The sequence below is a fragment of the Ammospiza caudacuta genome, chromosome 8, assembly GCF_027887145.1.
Source record: "Ammospiza caudacuta isolate bAmmCau1 chromosome 8, bAmmCau1.pri, whole genome shotgun sequence".
Taxonomy (NCBI): Eukaryota; Metazoa; Chordata; class Aves; order Passeriformes; family Passerellidae; genus Ammospiza; species Ammospiza caudacuta.
This window is the reverse complement of record NC_080600.1, coordinates 43,592,621-43,609,133: the sequence shown is the minus strand read 5'-3', so window position 1 is coordinate 43,609,133 and position 16,513 is coordinate 43,592,621. Positions and strand designations below refer to the sequence as shown.

At 51.3% G+C, this 16,513-nt stretch overlaps 1 protein-coding gene across 1 annotated transcript in view; it reads right to left on the bottom strand.

Annotated features, from left to right (window-relative positions):
• Positions 1 to 16,513, bottom strand: part of GPD2 (glycerol-3-phosphate dehydrogenase 2) — a 49,526-nt gene that overhangs the window by 24,017 nt on the left and 8,996 nt on the right. Inside the window, exons 2-6 of the mRNA XM_058809311.1 lie at positions 15,091 to 15,198; positions 10,358 to 10,526; positions 8,422 to 8,546; positions 7,491 to 7,588; positions 6,451 to 6,614 (exon numbers count right to left, since the gene is read on the bottom strand). Of these exons, the coding sequence (XP_058665294.1) occupies positions 6,451 to 6,614; positions 7,491 to 7,588; positions 8,422 to 8,546; positions 10,358 to 10,526; positions 15,091 to 15,192 (658 nt within the window). The 5' untranslated portion in view covers positions 15,193 to 15,198. The remainder of the gene's footprint in view (positions 1 to 6,450; positions 6,615 to 7,490; positions 7,589 to 8,421; positions 8,547 to 10,357; positions 10,527 to 15,090; positions 15,199 to 16,513) is intronic.

Below are 16,513 nucleotides of genomic sequence, written 5' to 3'. Positions count from 1 at the left end.
GCATAGCTCCATCCCTGGCCCTGAAAGCCACGACACACCGGGGACCACGCAGATGTTTGTGCCACAATGAGCAGTAACGTCGTCTTGTTCCGGAATAATCTTAAATCTTTTTGGTAACACGATCTGAAGAATTATTCCCCGTTCACTTCTTAAGGGACACAAACCCCATCCTTTGCTTATACAAGCATTAAAAAAAGAAAAGAGAGAGGCCCTGAATTCACCGGAATATTCATCATTTCCAACCTTAAACCCAGAGCGTACAAACAGACGAATCCAGCAAGTCAGAAAGCAAAGCCAATTTAATCTGTGGCTCCCCTGAGGTAAATGTAGTTCACAGTCCTGCCCCCACCCCAACCTCAGCCATAATCCCTGCTTCCTGGAGGTAAGAAAGCACTGGAGTGAGGAAAATTCTGCAGCAGGATATAATGATCCAAAATGACAGGGACAATAATGACAATGAATTTCATGTCTCCCAGTCATGAGCTGGGGATGCTTGACTGGGCTGACTCACACGATTAAATTGTTACAGGTACAGCAGAGACGCAGCTATCATCCGGTGCTTTTGGGAAGGCGCCCGGGGCAGCGGGCAGGCAGCGCCCTTCTGTCGGGAGCAAAGGGCTCCTCCTGCAGCCACGCGGCTGCGCCCGCACCTCCGACAGAGGCAAAACTGGGTTAAACACGCAGCTGGTGCAGCCCATTGATTTTATCCTTTCTGAAAATGATAAAAGGGCCCTGGCGGGGAAAGCGCGGCGGGACCGGAGCGGCGAGGCACGGCGTGTGCCCGAGGGAGCTGGGCATCCCTGGGAGCTGGGGCTGCCTGTCCGTGCTCCAGAGCTCTGTGCTGGGCTCTCTGCACCCCTGGGAGCCGGGGCTGCCTGTCCGTGCTCCAGAGCTCTGTGCTGGGCTCTCTGCACCCCTGGGAGCCGGGGCTGCCTGTCCGTGCTCCAGAGCTCTGTGCTGGGCTCTCTGCATGCCTGTCCGTGCTCCAGAGCTCTGTGCTGGGCTCTCTGCACCCCTGTCCGTGCTCCAGAGCTCTGTGCTGGGCTCTCTGCACCCCTGTCCGTGCTCCAGAGCTCTGTGCTGGGCTCTCTGCACCCCTGTCCGTGCTCCAGAGCTCTGTGCTGGGCTCTCTGCACCCCTGGGAGCCGGGGCTGCCTGTCCGTGCTCCAGAGCTCTGTGCTGGGCTCTCTGCACCCCTGGGAGCCGGGGCTGCCTGTCCGTGCTCCAGAGCTCTGTGCTGGGCTCTCTGCACCCCTGTCCGTGCTCCAGAGCTCTGTGCTGGGCTCTCTGCACCCCTGTCCGTGCTCCAGAGCTCTGTGCTGGGCTCTCTGCACCCCTGTCCGTGCTCCAGAGCTCTGTGCTGGGCTCTCTGCACCCCTGGGAGCCGGGGCTGCCTGTCCGTGCTCCAGAGCTCTGTGCTGGGCTCTCTGCACCCCTGTCCGTGCTCCAGAGCTCTGTGCTGGGCTCTCTGCACCCCTGTCCGTGCTCCAGAGCTCTGTGCTGGGCTCTCTGCACCCCTGTCCGTGCTCCAGAGCTCTGTGCTGGGCTCTCTGCACCCCTGGGAGCCGGGGCTGCCTGTCCGTGCTCCAGAGCTCTGTGCTGGGCTCTCTGCACCCCTGGGAGCCGGGGCTGCCTGTCCGTGCTCCAGAGCTCTGTGCTGGGCTCTCTGCACCCCTGTCCGTGCTCCAGAGCTCTGTGCTGGGCTCTCTGCACCCCTGTCCGTGCTCCAGAGCTCTGTGCTGGGCTCTCTGCACCCCTGTCCGTGCTCCAGAGCTCTGTGCTGGGCTCTCTGCACCCCTGGGAGCCGGGGCTGCCTGTCCGTGCTCCAGAGCTCTGTGCTGGGCTCTCTGCACCCCTGGGAGCCGGGGCTGCCTGTCCGTGCTCCAGAGCTCTGTGCTGGGCTCTCTGCACCCCTGTCCGTGCTCCAGAGCTCTGTGCTGGGCTCTCTGCACCCCTGTCCGTGCTCCAGAGCTCTGTGCTGGGCTCTCTGCACCCCTGGGAGCCGGGGCTGCCTGTCCGTGCTCCAGAGCTCTGTGCTGGGCTCTCTGCACCCCTGGGAGCCGGGGCTGCCTGTCCGTGCTCCAGAGCTCTGTGCTGGGCTCTCTGCACCCCTGTCCGTGCTCCAGAGCTCTGTGCTGGGCTCTCTGCACCCCTGTCCGTGCTCCAGAGCTCTGTGCTGGGCTCTCTGCACCCCTGGGAGCCGGGGCTGCCTGTCCGTGCTCCAGAGCTCTGTGCTGGGCTCTCTGCACCCCTGGGAGCCGGGGCTGCCTGTCCGTGCTCCAGAGCTCTGTGCTGGGCTCTCTGCACCCCTGTCCGTGCTCCAGAGCTCTGTGCTGGGCTCTCTGCATGCCTGTCCGTGCTCCAGAGCTCTGTGCTGGGCTCTCTGCATCTGCATCCCTGGGAGCTGGGGCTGCCTGTCCGTGCCAGCCCCAGCTCCAGCTCCAGCATGGTCCAGAGCTCTGTGCTGGGCTCTGTGCATCCCTGGCAGCTGAGGCTGCCCGTCTGTGCCAGCACCAGCACGAGCACCAGAATGCTCCAGAGGTCTCTCCTGGGCTCCCTGCACCTCCATCCCACAGAGCTGGGCAGCCCCGGGAGCTGGTCCTGCCTATCCATGCCAGCACCAGAAAGCTCCAGTGCTCTGTTCTGGGCTCTCTCCACCCCTGGGAGCTGAGGCTGCCTGTCTGTGCCAGCACCAGCACCAGCATCACCACCAGCTCCAGCTCCAGCATGGTCCAGAGCTCTGTGCTGGGCTCTCTGCACCCCTGGGAGCTGGTCCTGCCTCTCTGTGCTACCATAAGAATGCTCCAGAGCCCTGTCCTGGGCTCTGTGCCCCTTCAGCCCCACACCCTGCAGGATTTCAAGGGCAGCTCTGAGATGCAGAACGCCCTGGCACACAACCGGGCACGGACACACACCGAGTGATTCCCAGCCACACCATGGTCAGCGTGCCTGCAAGGCTTCTCTCTCCCACCCAGCCCCAGGCTGGAAACACCGGGAAATATCAGCAGCTGCGTGTTTAAATTCACCTATGGAAACTCTGTTCAGTGACAAGCTGTCAGAGTTTTTATATCCAGTGAAGGAAAACAGCCACAGAGTTGTCTGTAATACCCCTATTACAGCTCAACATCTCCAAATATCCATTTGTCAAACATGAATTATAAAGCTATAACATTTCATAATTCAGGACACACTCAAATCCTAGGAAAAATAGCTACAAGAGCCCAAATAAAAAAAAGCATTTATTCCATTTTTGACAGCTTAACGAATGCCCTACTCTTTTGCATTGATTTTTGTGTGTGTGTCTGTGTGTGCACGTGTGCCTGGAAAGGATTTCTCAGGGGGCTTGCTGTAAACAGGGAAAGCGAAATCCTCTGCCAAGGCTTTTTCTACTTTTAAATAACCTCCATATTAAAATATTTCAGCAGAGAATGCATGCAAAACTACTGAGAATGCAAAAAGCAAAAAACAACTACTTACATCCCAATAAACATACTGGAGATTTGTAGAACAAGACAATAAACAATCCAATACCTCAATGTGGCAAGAGAGTCCCAGACACAGCATATGTTAATTTCTTATTTCAGGAAATACAGCAAATTCAGAAAGCACAGTCAGCAGAGCCCTAGAATCTAAAATTCAGGACCGATTCCAGAACACAGATTTTCCTTACACACCTAAGGGCTCTTGCAAGGCAAAATATGTTAAAGAAGCCTGCAAGCACCTAGAGACAGAAAAATAATGTATCATGAAGAGAACCGTGCCACTTGGAATTGCTGAACACTTTACATTGACACACTCTGGCCAGCTGGATCCCTGCTTTAATGGTTTTCTTAGTTGTTATCATAATGAACTCTATATAATTTAAATGGAGATTAATTCTCCCATTTAAAGCGCTTTGGAACAATCCTGCCCGAGATCCTGAGCTGAGCCCAGCCTCTCCCTGTGCCTCCTCTCCAGTTCTCCCGCAGCCCCTAAGTGGATCTGACAGATCCCTGCTCAGATAGCAGCCGCCTTCTCCCCCCAAAATGTTGCCTTTTTGCTATTCAGGAGTATCCTAATACCAACAAATGCTAAATGCAGTCTGACATGTCCCCCTAAGAAACAAACTTGTAAGTTGTGGCTTCAAAGCAAACCTTGAATAAATAGGACACGTTGTGTACACCCCGGCTAACATCCAACATATGCTTTGGCTTCCCGATGCTCAGGCAGAGCAAGAATAGCCTCTGGACAAGGCTGCGATTTGCTCTTGCTGGTACTTGCAACGTTTATGATGTACCATTTCTTTGTGCCTGTATAAACAATTTAGAGGCTGTAATGAAGACGACCCCGGCGCGGTTGGGAACGCAGCGGCCCCATGAATTATGGATGGCTGGAGGTGCCAGCAGCCCCACAGGGCCACACAGACACGGGGACCCTGGGCAGGGCTGCAGCACACCAGCACCAACCCGCACGTGCAGCGTTTGCACCTCTTCCCCTCCGTGCTGGGGATCCACAGCTGTCACCATTAACAGCTCCCTTTGCAACAATTACAGCGACAGGGAATACAGAAAGTGAGGAAACGGGATAAAACTGCATTTAACTGCACTCACAGGTGAGACACTCCATCCTTAAAAGGCCAATTTATCAATTCATCCTTTGGGGGAGAGAGAAGGGATGGACAGAGAAGAGAAAGATATCACCTACTTTAAGACTTGTATTTTGCTTTGCCATTATTTAATACTCTATTTTATGACTAATCCTTCTGAAAGGACTAAAACAAATTTAATTTCATCACCCCTTCCTCTACTTTCAGCTCCATTCCCTCTCCCTTTGCGCTCCATCCCTCTGGGTTTAGGGTGTGACAGCACATCACTAAAATTCAAGTACAATAATTCACAAGACCTAAAGGGAGCTTGCTGAAATGCTGTGACTTAAAGCCCATTTCCCGTGGCCAGAACACGGGTTAATTGATCAGGACACAGCAGTCCACGTGCCCCAGGGGCCACCCCAGAGCAGAGTGACACAGACAGCAGCGAGCTGAAACGTGGCCTGCTCACCACTGAATTAACGCTCCAGCTGGGCAGTGCTCATTCTGCACTAGGTGAAGCCTCAGAACACTCACACGTGCATTATCCACTCACAAATTTCATCCCTGAGTCCTTCAAACCCATCTTACTCTTCAGGGAAACTGAGGCTTGGAGCTTGGAGAACTTTTAAAATTTTAATTCAAAACAGCATTTCTTTACATTCTGCCTAAAACCGAGGATAACTAAGAGAAAGCCACATAAAGCAAGACAGATTTTTCCTTTTTTTCTCTATTTTATCTTCCTTCCCAATAGTGAGTGTGGGCTTGTTTCCCTCTGTTGGGATGGCACTGAACCTCCAGGGACATCTCTCAGTCACTCAGAGCCTTGCCCTGCCTGTGCTTGCCATCAAAGCCCACCTGGCATCTTGATGCTGAATCTTTAGATTTACAGCACTGTTTAAAACAATCATTCATGTAAGAAACGTGAAAACCAATTTTAAGGCTACCCTGAAAGATGCATCTTTGGAATGCTGGAGTAGTAAATAGCCATGATACAGCCAAATTATTTATTTAATCAGAAAAAACTTCACTAGATTATAAATAGATTTCAAGCTATAGTGCTCTTATGAGAAGTGTAATTACAGTTAAGAGAACCACTTCGTTCTTCTGGCAGGCTCCTGGGATCCCTTAAAACAAGCTAAGGAATAGCTCAGGATACAGAAAAAATAAACCTGAATTCCCTCTCTGTGTGCTGTGTATGGCAGGTCCTGGGTACAAAAACTACCACATAATCCCATAACAAATTTTGCTACATTTGCAAATTTTGCTCTAATTTCCTCCAGACCTTAAAAATGAGATAAAATGCAGCTTCTATCAGTAGTAAAACCAACTAAACACAAGTCCATCCTTTAAATCCAACCCTCCTCCCAAACAAGAATCTGCACATACATATTCCCACACATATATATAAAGTTTTAATTCATTTCCACTGGGCTGCTGGGCTCTGTCTGAGACACCTGCAATTAACAACACAAGCTTTAAGCAGAAGCCTCATAAACCCCACTGGAGTCCAGTGTGTTTCCAGAGCTCTTCCCAGTCCAGAACCCCTTTGATGAGCTGATGAATTGTTCCAAATGCAGTTCTACAAAGGGAAAAGAATTCCCTTATAATCCACCTTGTGTGAAGACCTTTTTGCTGCCAAAAGGTCAGAAACCACATCTCCACCAGAACACTTTCACGCTGCTCTACACCCAAGGAAAGCCAAGAAAAGCCATTGCATTTTCTCCTACACCCAGTAAGTTGCTGCAGAAAACATGACTTCTCTCCCACACTAACAATCAAGAGGCAAGCTGCAGAGAGCCAGGGCTCAAACCCCAGCCCCCCAGTCGTGTTTGAAGGCCAAAGGCAGAGCCCAGGAGCCCCGAGCAGGCAGACAGGCCACGCACCATCGTAGTAGACAATGGCTCCCACCAGCTTGTCCCGGCGCAGCATGGGGAACAGCTCCAGGGCCCGGCTCTTGGTCAGGACGTAGCTGCTCTTCAGGCACTGCCTGCCTGCCACCAGGTCATACAGCTTGATCCCAATCCAGTAGTAGGGCAGCTGCCACCACCTGGGGGGAAACAGCACCGGCAGGTGAGACAAGGTACGAACGAAGCATCTACAGGTGCGTGCACACTCTGTTACTGCAACACGGCGAGCGACACACAATGTTCTTACAGCAGTTCCACCTTGTGCAGCATCACAAGCTCGGGACAATGTAAATACTGCAGACTTAGGTGTTGTTTGCCACTGTTTTTAACTGAGCTACTCTCTGCAGTGAGTCAAGCACATTCAAGGATTTATTTGCTCTAAAATCAGGATCTAAATGGGGCTGTTGTGCCTCTGGGTGAGATACTGGAGCTGTGTGTGCAAGCTGAGAGGATTCCCCCAAGGCAGGGTCTAAGGCCTCCTGCACAAACAGGACCACGATAAATGCAGGCAGCCACTGACCTACTCAAGCTCTAGTTTTTACAAGCCCCTCACACTAAGACAGGAATAATGAAAACAGCAATGATCTTAATAAAATTAGGTTCCTTCAGCAAAACCTCCCTGGTCTGAGTAGCCTGTTCCAGTGAGTAACTGCTCTTGCAGGCTGAAAACCTAACCCAAAGCACTGAGTGCCTTCCTCAGAGGAGGAGGAATCTGTTCTGTGCCCACAGGGACTGAACAGCACCGTGCTGGGAACACTGGGGGGACAAGGGTGCACTGAAAGAATAGCAAATACATCCTGGCAATGAGAGCTCTTTGCAGCTGTCCCTGCTGGGGTGCTGGAAGGGCTGCACCCCAGGATGTGCCCCCCAAAGCAGCGACTGCTGGCTGTGCACAAGTGAGCTTTGTGCTTCTGTAGCCCAATAACTTCCCCCAGGACAGCTTTAAGAAACCCTCCCAGGCCAGGGTTTGCTTGTGAGAAGCCAAGGTAAAGGAGAGAAGGCACAGCAGAGCTTACTTGTAGATGGGCAGCATGATGGGCAGCGCACCTGAGAGGTGGGGCGCGCTCTGCAGCAGGTGTGCACGCTCCTCCAGGGCCTCCTTCACCATCCTGTACTGCAAAACAGCAGCCAGGGTCAGTGCCACAGCAGCCACCCTCCTCCAGCCCTCCCTCACCATCCTGCACGGCAAAACCCAGCCACGGCCAGTGCCACCCTCCTCCAGGGCCTCCTTCACCATCCTGTACTGCAAAACAGCAGCCAGGGTCAGTGCCACAGCAGCCACCCTCCTCCAGAGCCTCCTCACCATCCTGCACTGCCAAACACCAGCCAGGTGTTTCCCCTGAAAAGTCACACTCTGGCAGCAGCATTTCAACCACTAAAACATACTTTGAGAGGCTCCAATGGAAAGACAAAGTGAGTCCTCAAAACAGGAATATCAGGCTTCCACCCACACAAGAATGCACAAAAGCATCTACAAACTCTCACTCATTTACCATATTTTCTTTCCCCATGCCAAGATAAATCACTCATTTACCATCTTTTATTCCCTTATCCCAAAATAAGTCGCTCATTTACAATATCCTTCCCCCATTCCAAATTAAATCACTCATTTACCATCTTTTCTCTCCCCGTTCCAGAACAGGACAGCCACTCACTCACCCCAGTTCATGACATTGCCTGTCTCTTTTAATTTTATTTTATTTCAAGCTGTTTTGATTCTGAGATCAGCCCTGCCTCTGCCTGCCCTTCCCAAAACCCACAGCCTGCAGGGCCTGGCAGTGACACTGCCCAGCAAAGCTCCCCGGAGCAGACGCTTCCCACGCACAGTGGCTGTGGAACACAATGCTGGAACCCAGCACTGGAAAGCTCCAAAGGAGACGCAGCTCTAACTGGGCCAGTGAAGGGTCTCCCAGCAATTCTTGCTGAACAACCAGCACACAAAATTACCTGCTCGAAATCCAACCTCATGATGGCCTTCTGGAGGTACCTCACCCCACCATGGATCAATTTAGTGCTCCTGCTGCTGGTCCCCGATGAGAAATCATCCCTTTCTAGAAGGGCTGTTTTTAGTCCTGTGTTACCAGAAAACCAAATTAACTTCTTAAATTACACAATTTGTATGTAATTCATTAAAGACACTTCTCTAGGGTAGAGACAATCACAAGAAAAATTACTCTGTACATAGATAAATTTGTATTCAAAGTGTAGTGCACTGTCTATATTGTAATGAAAAATTTTCGCCTTCCTCCTGAGGGAAAAGTCAAAGCAGAACTTAAACAGCAGCACATTAAAAGCTGGGTATTTCACAATGGAAAGGCATTACTGCACATTACGGGGGCACGCTCCCCAGGGAAATGACAGCTTGGATGCATGGCAGGAACAGAGGGGCTCCGTGGACACTTTTAACCCTTTGCAGCAGGGAGCTCCACACCTCTTCAGCAACCATTTAAGTGGCATTCCAGAGAGGGAGACAACTGGCAGCTCTGCTTACTTGGAGTTTGCCTCAGAGGTGCCCAAACCCGTGGGGCACGCTTGGAATTCTGATATCCACAGGAAACAGCCTGGTCAGCCTTAACCACTGAAGCCCTGGGGCTGGAAAAGACTCCAGCATCACTGGGTCCAACCATGCTCCAGCCCCTCAATGTCCTTTTGCCATGAGGGACCCAGAACTGGACACAGCACTTGAGGGCCCTCAGCAGTGCCAACACTGAGATTTTAACATCTGCTGGTCTCCCAAAACTTTTATGTGCTTAAAAAAATCTAATTATTACTGGTAACTTAGAAAGATCAGAGCAATTTATTTTTGTCGAATGTGACTGAAGATTAATGGACACAATCAGAAATAATTTGGTGAAGATTTATCAAACACACGAAAAACAAAATTTGTTGTTAAGCGAAGCAAACACGATAAAAGAGCAAGTTCCATGAATGAACAGCAACGAGACACAACTCATTAACCAAATGCCCGTGAATATTTCACACCTCAGAGACCTACTGATATAACCAGTACACCCAAGAAAAGGATAAACAGAGATTAACTGTAATAATTTCTGTCTGCTTTACAACTGCATTTTCTGCCAAAGCACAGCAGAGGCAGAAGGGAGAAGATCTTTGTCCTGTGTTATTATATATATTAATATTAAATATAACAACCAGGCTGGAGTTTGGACTTATCTCCCTGTGCTCAGTCCCTACTGCTTTATCCATTCATATTGCCACACCTGCTGGATGAGTGTTTCCCGGCTCAAACTGAAAGGTTCTCCTGGGGTTTTGTCTCTGTTTCTGAGGTGCATGTCAGGTTAAAGAGCCTGAGAGCTTCAGGCCAGTTCCCCAAAGGTGGGGAGACTGTGCTGTATGACCTTGTGATGGTGTTCACAGCGGTCTGAGCATCAGGGGGGAGACGAGGATCTGACTCCATGCTTCAGCAGGCTGATTGATTATTTTATGATATATATTACATTAAAACTATACTAAAAGAATAGAAGAAAGGATTTCATCAGAAGGCTGGCTAAGAATAGAAAGGAATGATAACAAAGGTTTGTGTCTCAGCTCTCTGTCCAAGCCAGCTGACTGTGATTGGCCATTAATTAGAAACAACCACATGAGACCAATCACAGATGCACCTGTTGCATTCCACGGATAATCATTGTATACATTTTGTTCCTGAGGCCTCTCAGCTTCTCAGGAGAAAAAACCCTAAAGAAAGGATTTTTCAGAAATTACCATGGCTACATGACCTTCCTCGGGGTCCTTCTGGGAGCAGAGGTTTCCCAGGCAGGACAGCCAACCTCTGCCTGCGGGCACTTGAGAGAAGCCCCTCAGAGCAGTGCGTTCCTTCCCAGTAACCCACAGGTAGCAGCCCGCAGGGGACGGCCAGCCTCACCTCTGGTGGCCGCGTCCAGGGCGCAGCCGCAGCCCGTGGCTCCCCCGCCGATGACGAGCACGTCGAACTCTGCGCCGCTCTGCAGGGCCGCCAGCTGCTGCTCCCGCGTGGGGAGATGCTCCTTCCTGGCCGGAACGGCCTCTGCAGCCTGCACCTGCACCAGGGCACCCTGCGGAGGGGGAACACAGCCGTGAGCCGCGGCTCGGTTCTGCACACACCCCCAAACGCAGCCTTTTCTACAGCCACAGGGGTGAACTCACTCATTGCCAGCCACTGCCCCCACCTTTCACAACCGTATCGTATTAAACACTGAGGAGCAAACGGTACTAAACCCATGAAGGGCTACCACACCTCTACTTCACCTTGCCCACATCAATGTAACACCGCACTCAAGTGTTACTACCTGTAATTATTATTTCTAGGAACTCTCAAAAGTTACAGGATGCTGTTATTATTTTAATAAGCACTACAAAGAAAGCATTTTAATAAACAGACACATGGCTGGGCTCTGGACTCTCAAAAAAATTCACCAGAGCTGAGTGTACATTTCCCATCTCATGCAGTGGCATTAATCCAAGCTCAAGTTTAATGAGGTTCAGGAGTGATGTGATTGTCAAACATAGTGCCCTGAAACACCAAGAAACTCTAATTTCACCTCCTTTTTGAGAAACTTCTAAGCAATGCAGTTTATGTCCTGGAGCACGTTAAAATACAAGTTTAAAGTGACAAAGCTTAACAACGTGGCAGTTTGCAGACAAGTTCCCATTTCTCTGGAATGGCCCTGGGGATCTCTTTGGGCTGATATTCCCAGAGCCAATGCTGCTGTGTGCAGTGACTGTGGAGAGAAGGGCTGATGCTCAGCCACCTACCACGGACCATGGCTCAAGCAGGAAGGGTCTGAGCAGTCTCTGAAGGCTCTCTGCTGTTAACGTCAACTTAAACTGAATTCTGAACGTTTCCAGACTTTCTTGAAAATTATAAACACTTTGAACACCAGAAAAACCTGTTTAACCCTAATTTAAGACCTAATTTAGGCACAGTCTCCAGGCCAAATGGCAGACTTAACTATGCAGAATAGCTTCTGCCCAGATCTCCCAGACAGGAAAGAGCAGACTCATAAAAATTCAAGTGACAAACCACAGAAACTCCTTTCCAGCCAAGCACAAAAAGCCTCAGTTCAGATTATATGGTGCATGCAGCCTAAATATTTTTGTTCAGAATTATTTGCTCATTCCTCAGCAGTATCATGATTTAAATGCATTCGTTCTGTGCCCCTATATCTGCCATAGAGCTGAAAATAAAATCTAAAAACTAGTAGCCATGACTCAAGGAAGTGCATATTCCAAAGATAATTAATGGGCAGGTTCATCCTGCAGTCAGGGATGATATTGACTGTAATGCTGACTAAAGTAGCTGATGAAAATCCCTCAGGACAGCAGCAGCCACTGTCACTGCCCCTGTGGTACAGTGCAATCCCTGGGGAAAGTGGGGCTGGAGACAGAGTCCTCCACTTGATACTGAGGATCCAATGAGGTCCTGGAGTGTCCCAGGGCTGCAGCCCCTCTGCTCTGGGGCCAGGCTGGGAGAGCTGGGGGTGCTCCCCTGGAGAAGGGAAGGCTCCAGGCAGAGCTCAGAGCCCCCTCCAGGGCCCAAAGGGTCTCGGGAGAGCTGAAGAGGGACTGGGGACAAGACAGAAAAAAAAAGAGTTATAAGAAATCCTGCTTTTTCCCAAGCGTGGTGATCCCTGTGGGATCGGCTCTGTCCTCCAGCCCATGCAGGGCACTCAGGAGCTGCAGTGCCCAGCTGTGCCCAGCTGTGCCCAGCTGCAAAGACAGCAAACTCTGCTCACAGGCACAGCAGCCCTCAGACACAGCCTGCAGCTCCCGAGGCACTCTGGGGCTGGGAGGAGACAGGTGAGAAGTTTAAGAGTTTCAGAGAAACTCAGGTGCCTGGTTATTCTCCTGGCCACGGAATTCTGCCCATCCCCACCTCCTCCTGCCTCTTGCCCTGCTCTCTCACCGGCCCTGTCGGCTCCAGCACTGCCATAAACCTTTCATATCCCCAAAGCACAAGAAGAGCATATAGCAGAATCCCAGAAGGGCTTGGGTTGGAAGGGACCTTAAAGGCCACCCTGGCACTGCCAGACAGCAGTGACAAGCAGGAAATTGGGGACACTAAAACTCCCTATCTTGCACGTGTTTTGGCTGATCAAGCTCAGCGACATGTGATCAACTTCCACGAGCTCTGGAGAAGGAAACTCCCCTCCAAATTTACTGTGCACTACATTTCCTGGGAAATTTCCAAGCATGCTACTTCAGGAAAATAACAGAACACCAGAAAAGAGAGATTTGGAGTTCAAAAAACACTGGCATCAGGTGGGTTTGACTCCATGTCTAGGTTTGCTTTTAAACCCATTATTTACAACAAATGGCTCCTAGCAGAGCCCAGAGCAGAGTCCCAGCATCCAGCCCCTGGTATAGCCAGAGTGTGGAGATTAGCCCTGGAATATAAGCAGAGTGATTAGTACCAGGAATTGATATAGATATGATGCATCTTGCTGTCAATTAAATGGGGGAGTGAAGAAAAGCTGCACAGAGGGATTCCATCTGCAGTAACGTGATTAGTTTGGCAGTGAACAAGTGTGTTTACTGAAATAAGCAATTGCTGTTTATATCTACAATTTCTCAGGCAAGAGTTCCCTGAATGGTTTTGATTACGCTCTTAGTGAGAGGAATTTAGTTTGGCAGTTTGAATTTAATCATCAAGTTATAAAGTGATCTAGTAATCCATAATCCAGTGCTCTCGTTAATTTGCTACTGTAAATTTCCAGGTAGGTTTGCAGAGTCAAATTCATCATCCTTATTCATTTAAACAAAAAAATACAGTAATTAGAACTCCCCAGAGCAGGCCCTGATGCATTATCATATTATCACACATTGGATTCACCTTGCTGAGCAATTCCTACTGACCAACCACACACTCACACACCAGGAAGAGCAGGGCTGGGAAAGGACAGCAGAATCCTGCAATTCCAAACCAAAGCACTGCCTTTTCCTCAGTGATCTGAGGGGAGAGGGGAAGGAAAAGCCAGCAGCGGTCTCCAGTTGAACCTGGCATGTCCAGAACACCCCATCTCACACCTGGCACCAGCCTGCTGAGGCTGATGCATTCAATAAAGGCCCAAAACCAGAATGCAGCACTGCAGTCAGGAAGCAGGAGGATCTGTGTCCAACTCTGCGTCCCCATCAGTGCTGGAAGTGCTGGTGAAACAGCCAGCAAAGGCTCACTGTGCCACCTGGGCCGTGCAGGTGCCTGAGTGTTTGAGGGCAAATCACAGAATTCCACAATGATTTGGGCTGGAAGGGACCTAAAGCTCATCCAGTGCCATGGCAGGGACACTTTCCACTGTCCAGGGTGCTCCAAGCCCTGCCCAGCCTGGCCTGGGACACCTCCAGGGATGGGGCAGGGCTGGAATGACATGAGCTTTAAGGCTCCTTCCAGTCCACACTATTCTGGGATTCAGTGACTCAGTTCCAGTTGCATAAATGTGACCCAAAATGCCAGTAGATGTGTGTGTACAGGAAAATTAGTTGGGATAAAAGCACAGGTGGTTCTGTGATTTTGACCCCATGATCACACTCTGTAAAACCCTGGGGTTTAACCTGTCTCTGGAAGCTCACAGTGGCCATCCATCCCCAGAAAAAGAGGAATTCCCTGAATTCTGGGGTACTGCAGACAATATGGAACAAGTGACCTCTCCAGGTGACTTTTCCGTTCCAGCTCTCCTATTTAGCAGTCCTCAAAGCTGCAGCTGCCATTTCTGTCAGTAATGAAGGCAGGCTGTAAAACCCTGGGACAGAGACTCTGGAGAGAACATTACCAGCTTGGAGCAAGGCAGGCAGCACGATGGGGAGCTCACTTGAAATGCTGGGGTTTATTTTCTGCAACAGTATCTGAAGCCATAAGAATCCTGCCTTATCCACTTGCAGCTTGGCTCCCCAGACGTGACTCATCTCGTTCCCAGCTGCTCCTCCTCCTCCCCACAGAAACAGCCAGAAAAGGGACTTAAAGACCATTGTGGACGCGGGGACATGGTGGCTTTGGCAGTGTTGGGGGAATGGCTGGACTGGGGGTCTCAGAGGAATGTGCCAGCCCTACAAGTCCACGGTGCAATAGTGCAGAAAGGAGCCCAAGAGCACAGCCACTGCAGCCCTGCTGGGAGGAGCAGATACCCAGGAAATCTGTTTTCTGCAGCAGCAAGATGCAGGGCACAGACTGACATGGGATGTGCTGCTTTGGCTTTAGCTGGTGGCTGCAGCAGCAGCCTGCCCTGCTGGGGGAGCTGCCCCTGCCCATGGCCCTCAGCTGGGGCACAGCCCTGCAGGGACCCCAGCCCATGGGGCCGGGCCGTGCCCACCAGAGCCTGCCCTAGCCCTGCCTTGGCACACATCCTGTCCCCAGCCCCAGGAACCCAGCAGGAGCTGGCACCAGCTCTGTGCTGAGCCTGGGATATTCACAGGTAGTGCTGCTGGTTTCAATTCCAGCCTCTCAGCTTGAAAACACTGTGCAGACAGCACTATTACTTCAGTCAGGTCTTTCCACTCCTCCTGCAACTAAGTAAAGCCCCCAGTGGCAGCCAAAGGTCATTCTTTAAAACTATTTGTACAAGCCTGACATATGCTGTGACAGATTTTAAGTTTCCTATTTTATCAAAAATCATAATTAATACTTACGTGTTTGTTTCTATGCTGAGAAAATTGAGAGAGGCCAAAAACTGTTGCTATGGCACCTCCTCCAATGAGAGCAGTTCCTTTCACTGCCTTCTGAAATGCCATTTTTTACTGGAAGAAAAGAAGATAAAAATTAATTGGCAGTTTTACCATGTCAGGATCTGGTACACGCAGAATAAACCATTTGAAGAAACTAATAACAATGTTGTGACAAGTTGAAATTTAGGGTAGCAAAATCTTAATTAGAGATTTTCACTGCAATATTAGTAACTTCTAAACAAAGTCTAGACAGAGGCAAGCCAGAGTGCTCTGGTGTCTGCTGAGAAAGCTGAAGGATGAAAGAGTATTGAGATCAGAGTAGATATCCACAGCCCACAGTGACCCTGAGTGTGACAGGCACTGCCAGTCCCACAGACAGGCAGACCAGGGACAGCCTGTCTGCAGTGACAGTGCCACCAACCCTGATCCCAGCACCACAGGAGGTGTGATCAGCCCCTCAGCACCTCCTGCACTGCCTGCCCTGCCCATCCCATCCCATCCCATCCCATCCCATCCCATCCCATCCCATCCCATCCCATCCCATCCCAAGCCATCCCATCCCATCTCATCCCATCCCAGCTGCAGTCCCTGCTGCCCAGAGCCCAGCCCGTCCTACCCAGGTGCAGCAGGAGCAGGGCCCGCAGAAGCAGCAGACACAGGGACAGAGCTGCATTCCCATCCCATCCCATCCCATCCCATCCCATCCCATCCCATCCCATCCCATCCCATCCCATCCCATCCCATCCCAGCCCTGCTGCAGTCCCTGCTGCCCAGAGCCCAGCCTGTCCTACCCAGGTGCAGCAGGAGCAGGGCCTGCAGCAGCAGCAGCAGCACACACAGGGACAGCGCTGAGTGGCACTTTGCACCCAGCTCAGAGGGTGTGAAACCAGCCCTATGTGGGTCAGGCAGACCCTTAATAGGCCCAGTGTTCGGGTGCTGAATGACAAATGTGCTCGGGGCTGACCGGAATGTTAAACAGGCCCAGTCTGCTCTGCGCTCCCTGCTGCTGGGGCTGCAGCACATCAGGGGCAGCATCCCTCCCACCTGGGGATCCCATCAGCACCCAGGGACACCCCGGCCTGGCCACACTCCCCAGCAGTCCCCAGACAGTGGTTCAGCACCAACAGGGCTCAAAGCAGGGGCAGACTGTGTGTGCAGCCCTGTGCCAGCACCGCAGCACCAGCGCTGGGGATCAGCCCCAGGCCAGCAGCAGGGAGCCAGCTCCCCATGCCAGGCTGGGCATGGAAACATGTTCCCAGGCTGGAATGCCTCAAAGGAAGGAATTCCTGGTTAGGAGGGTGGGCAGGCCCTGGCACAGGTGCCCAGAGCAGCTGTGGCTGCCGCTGGATCCCTGGCAGTGCCCAAGGCCAGGCTGGACAGGGCTGGG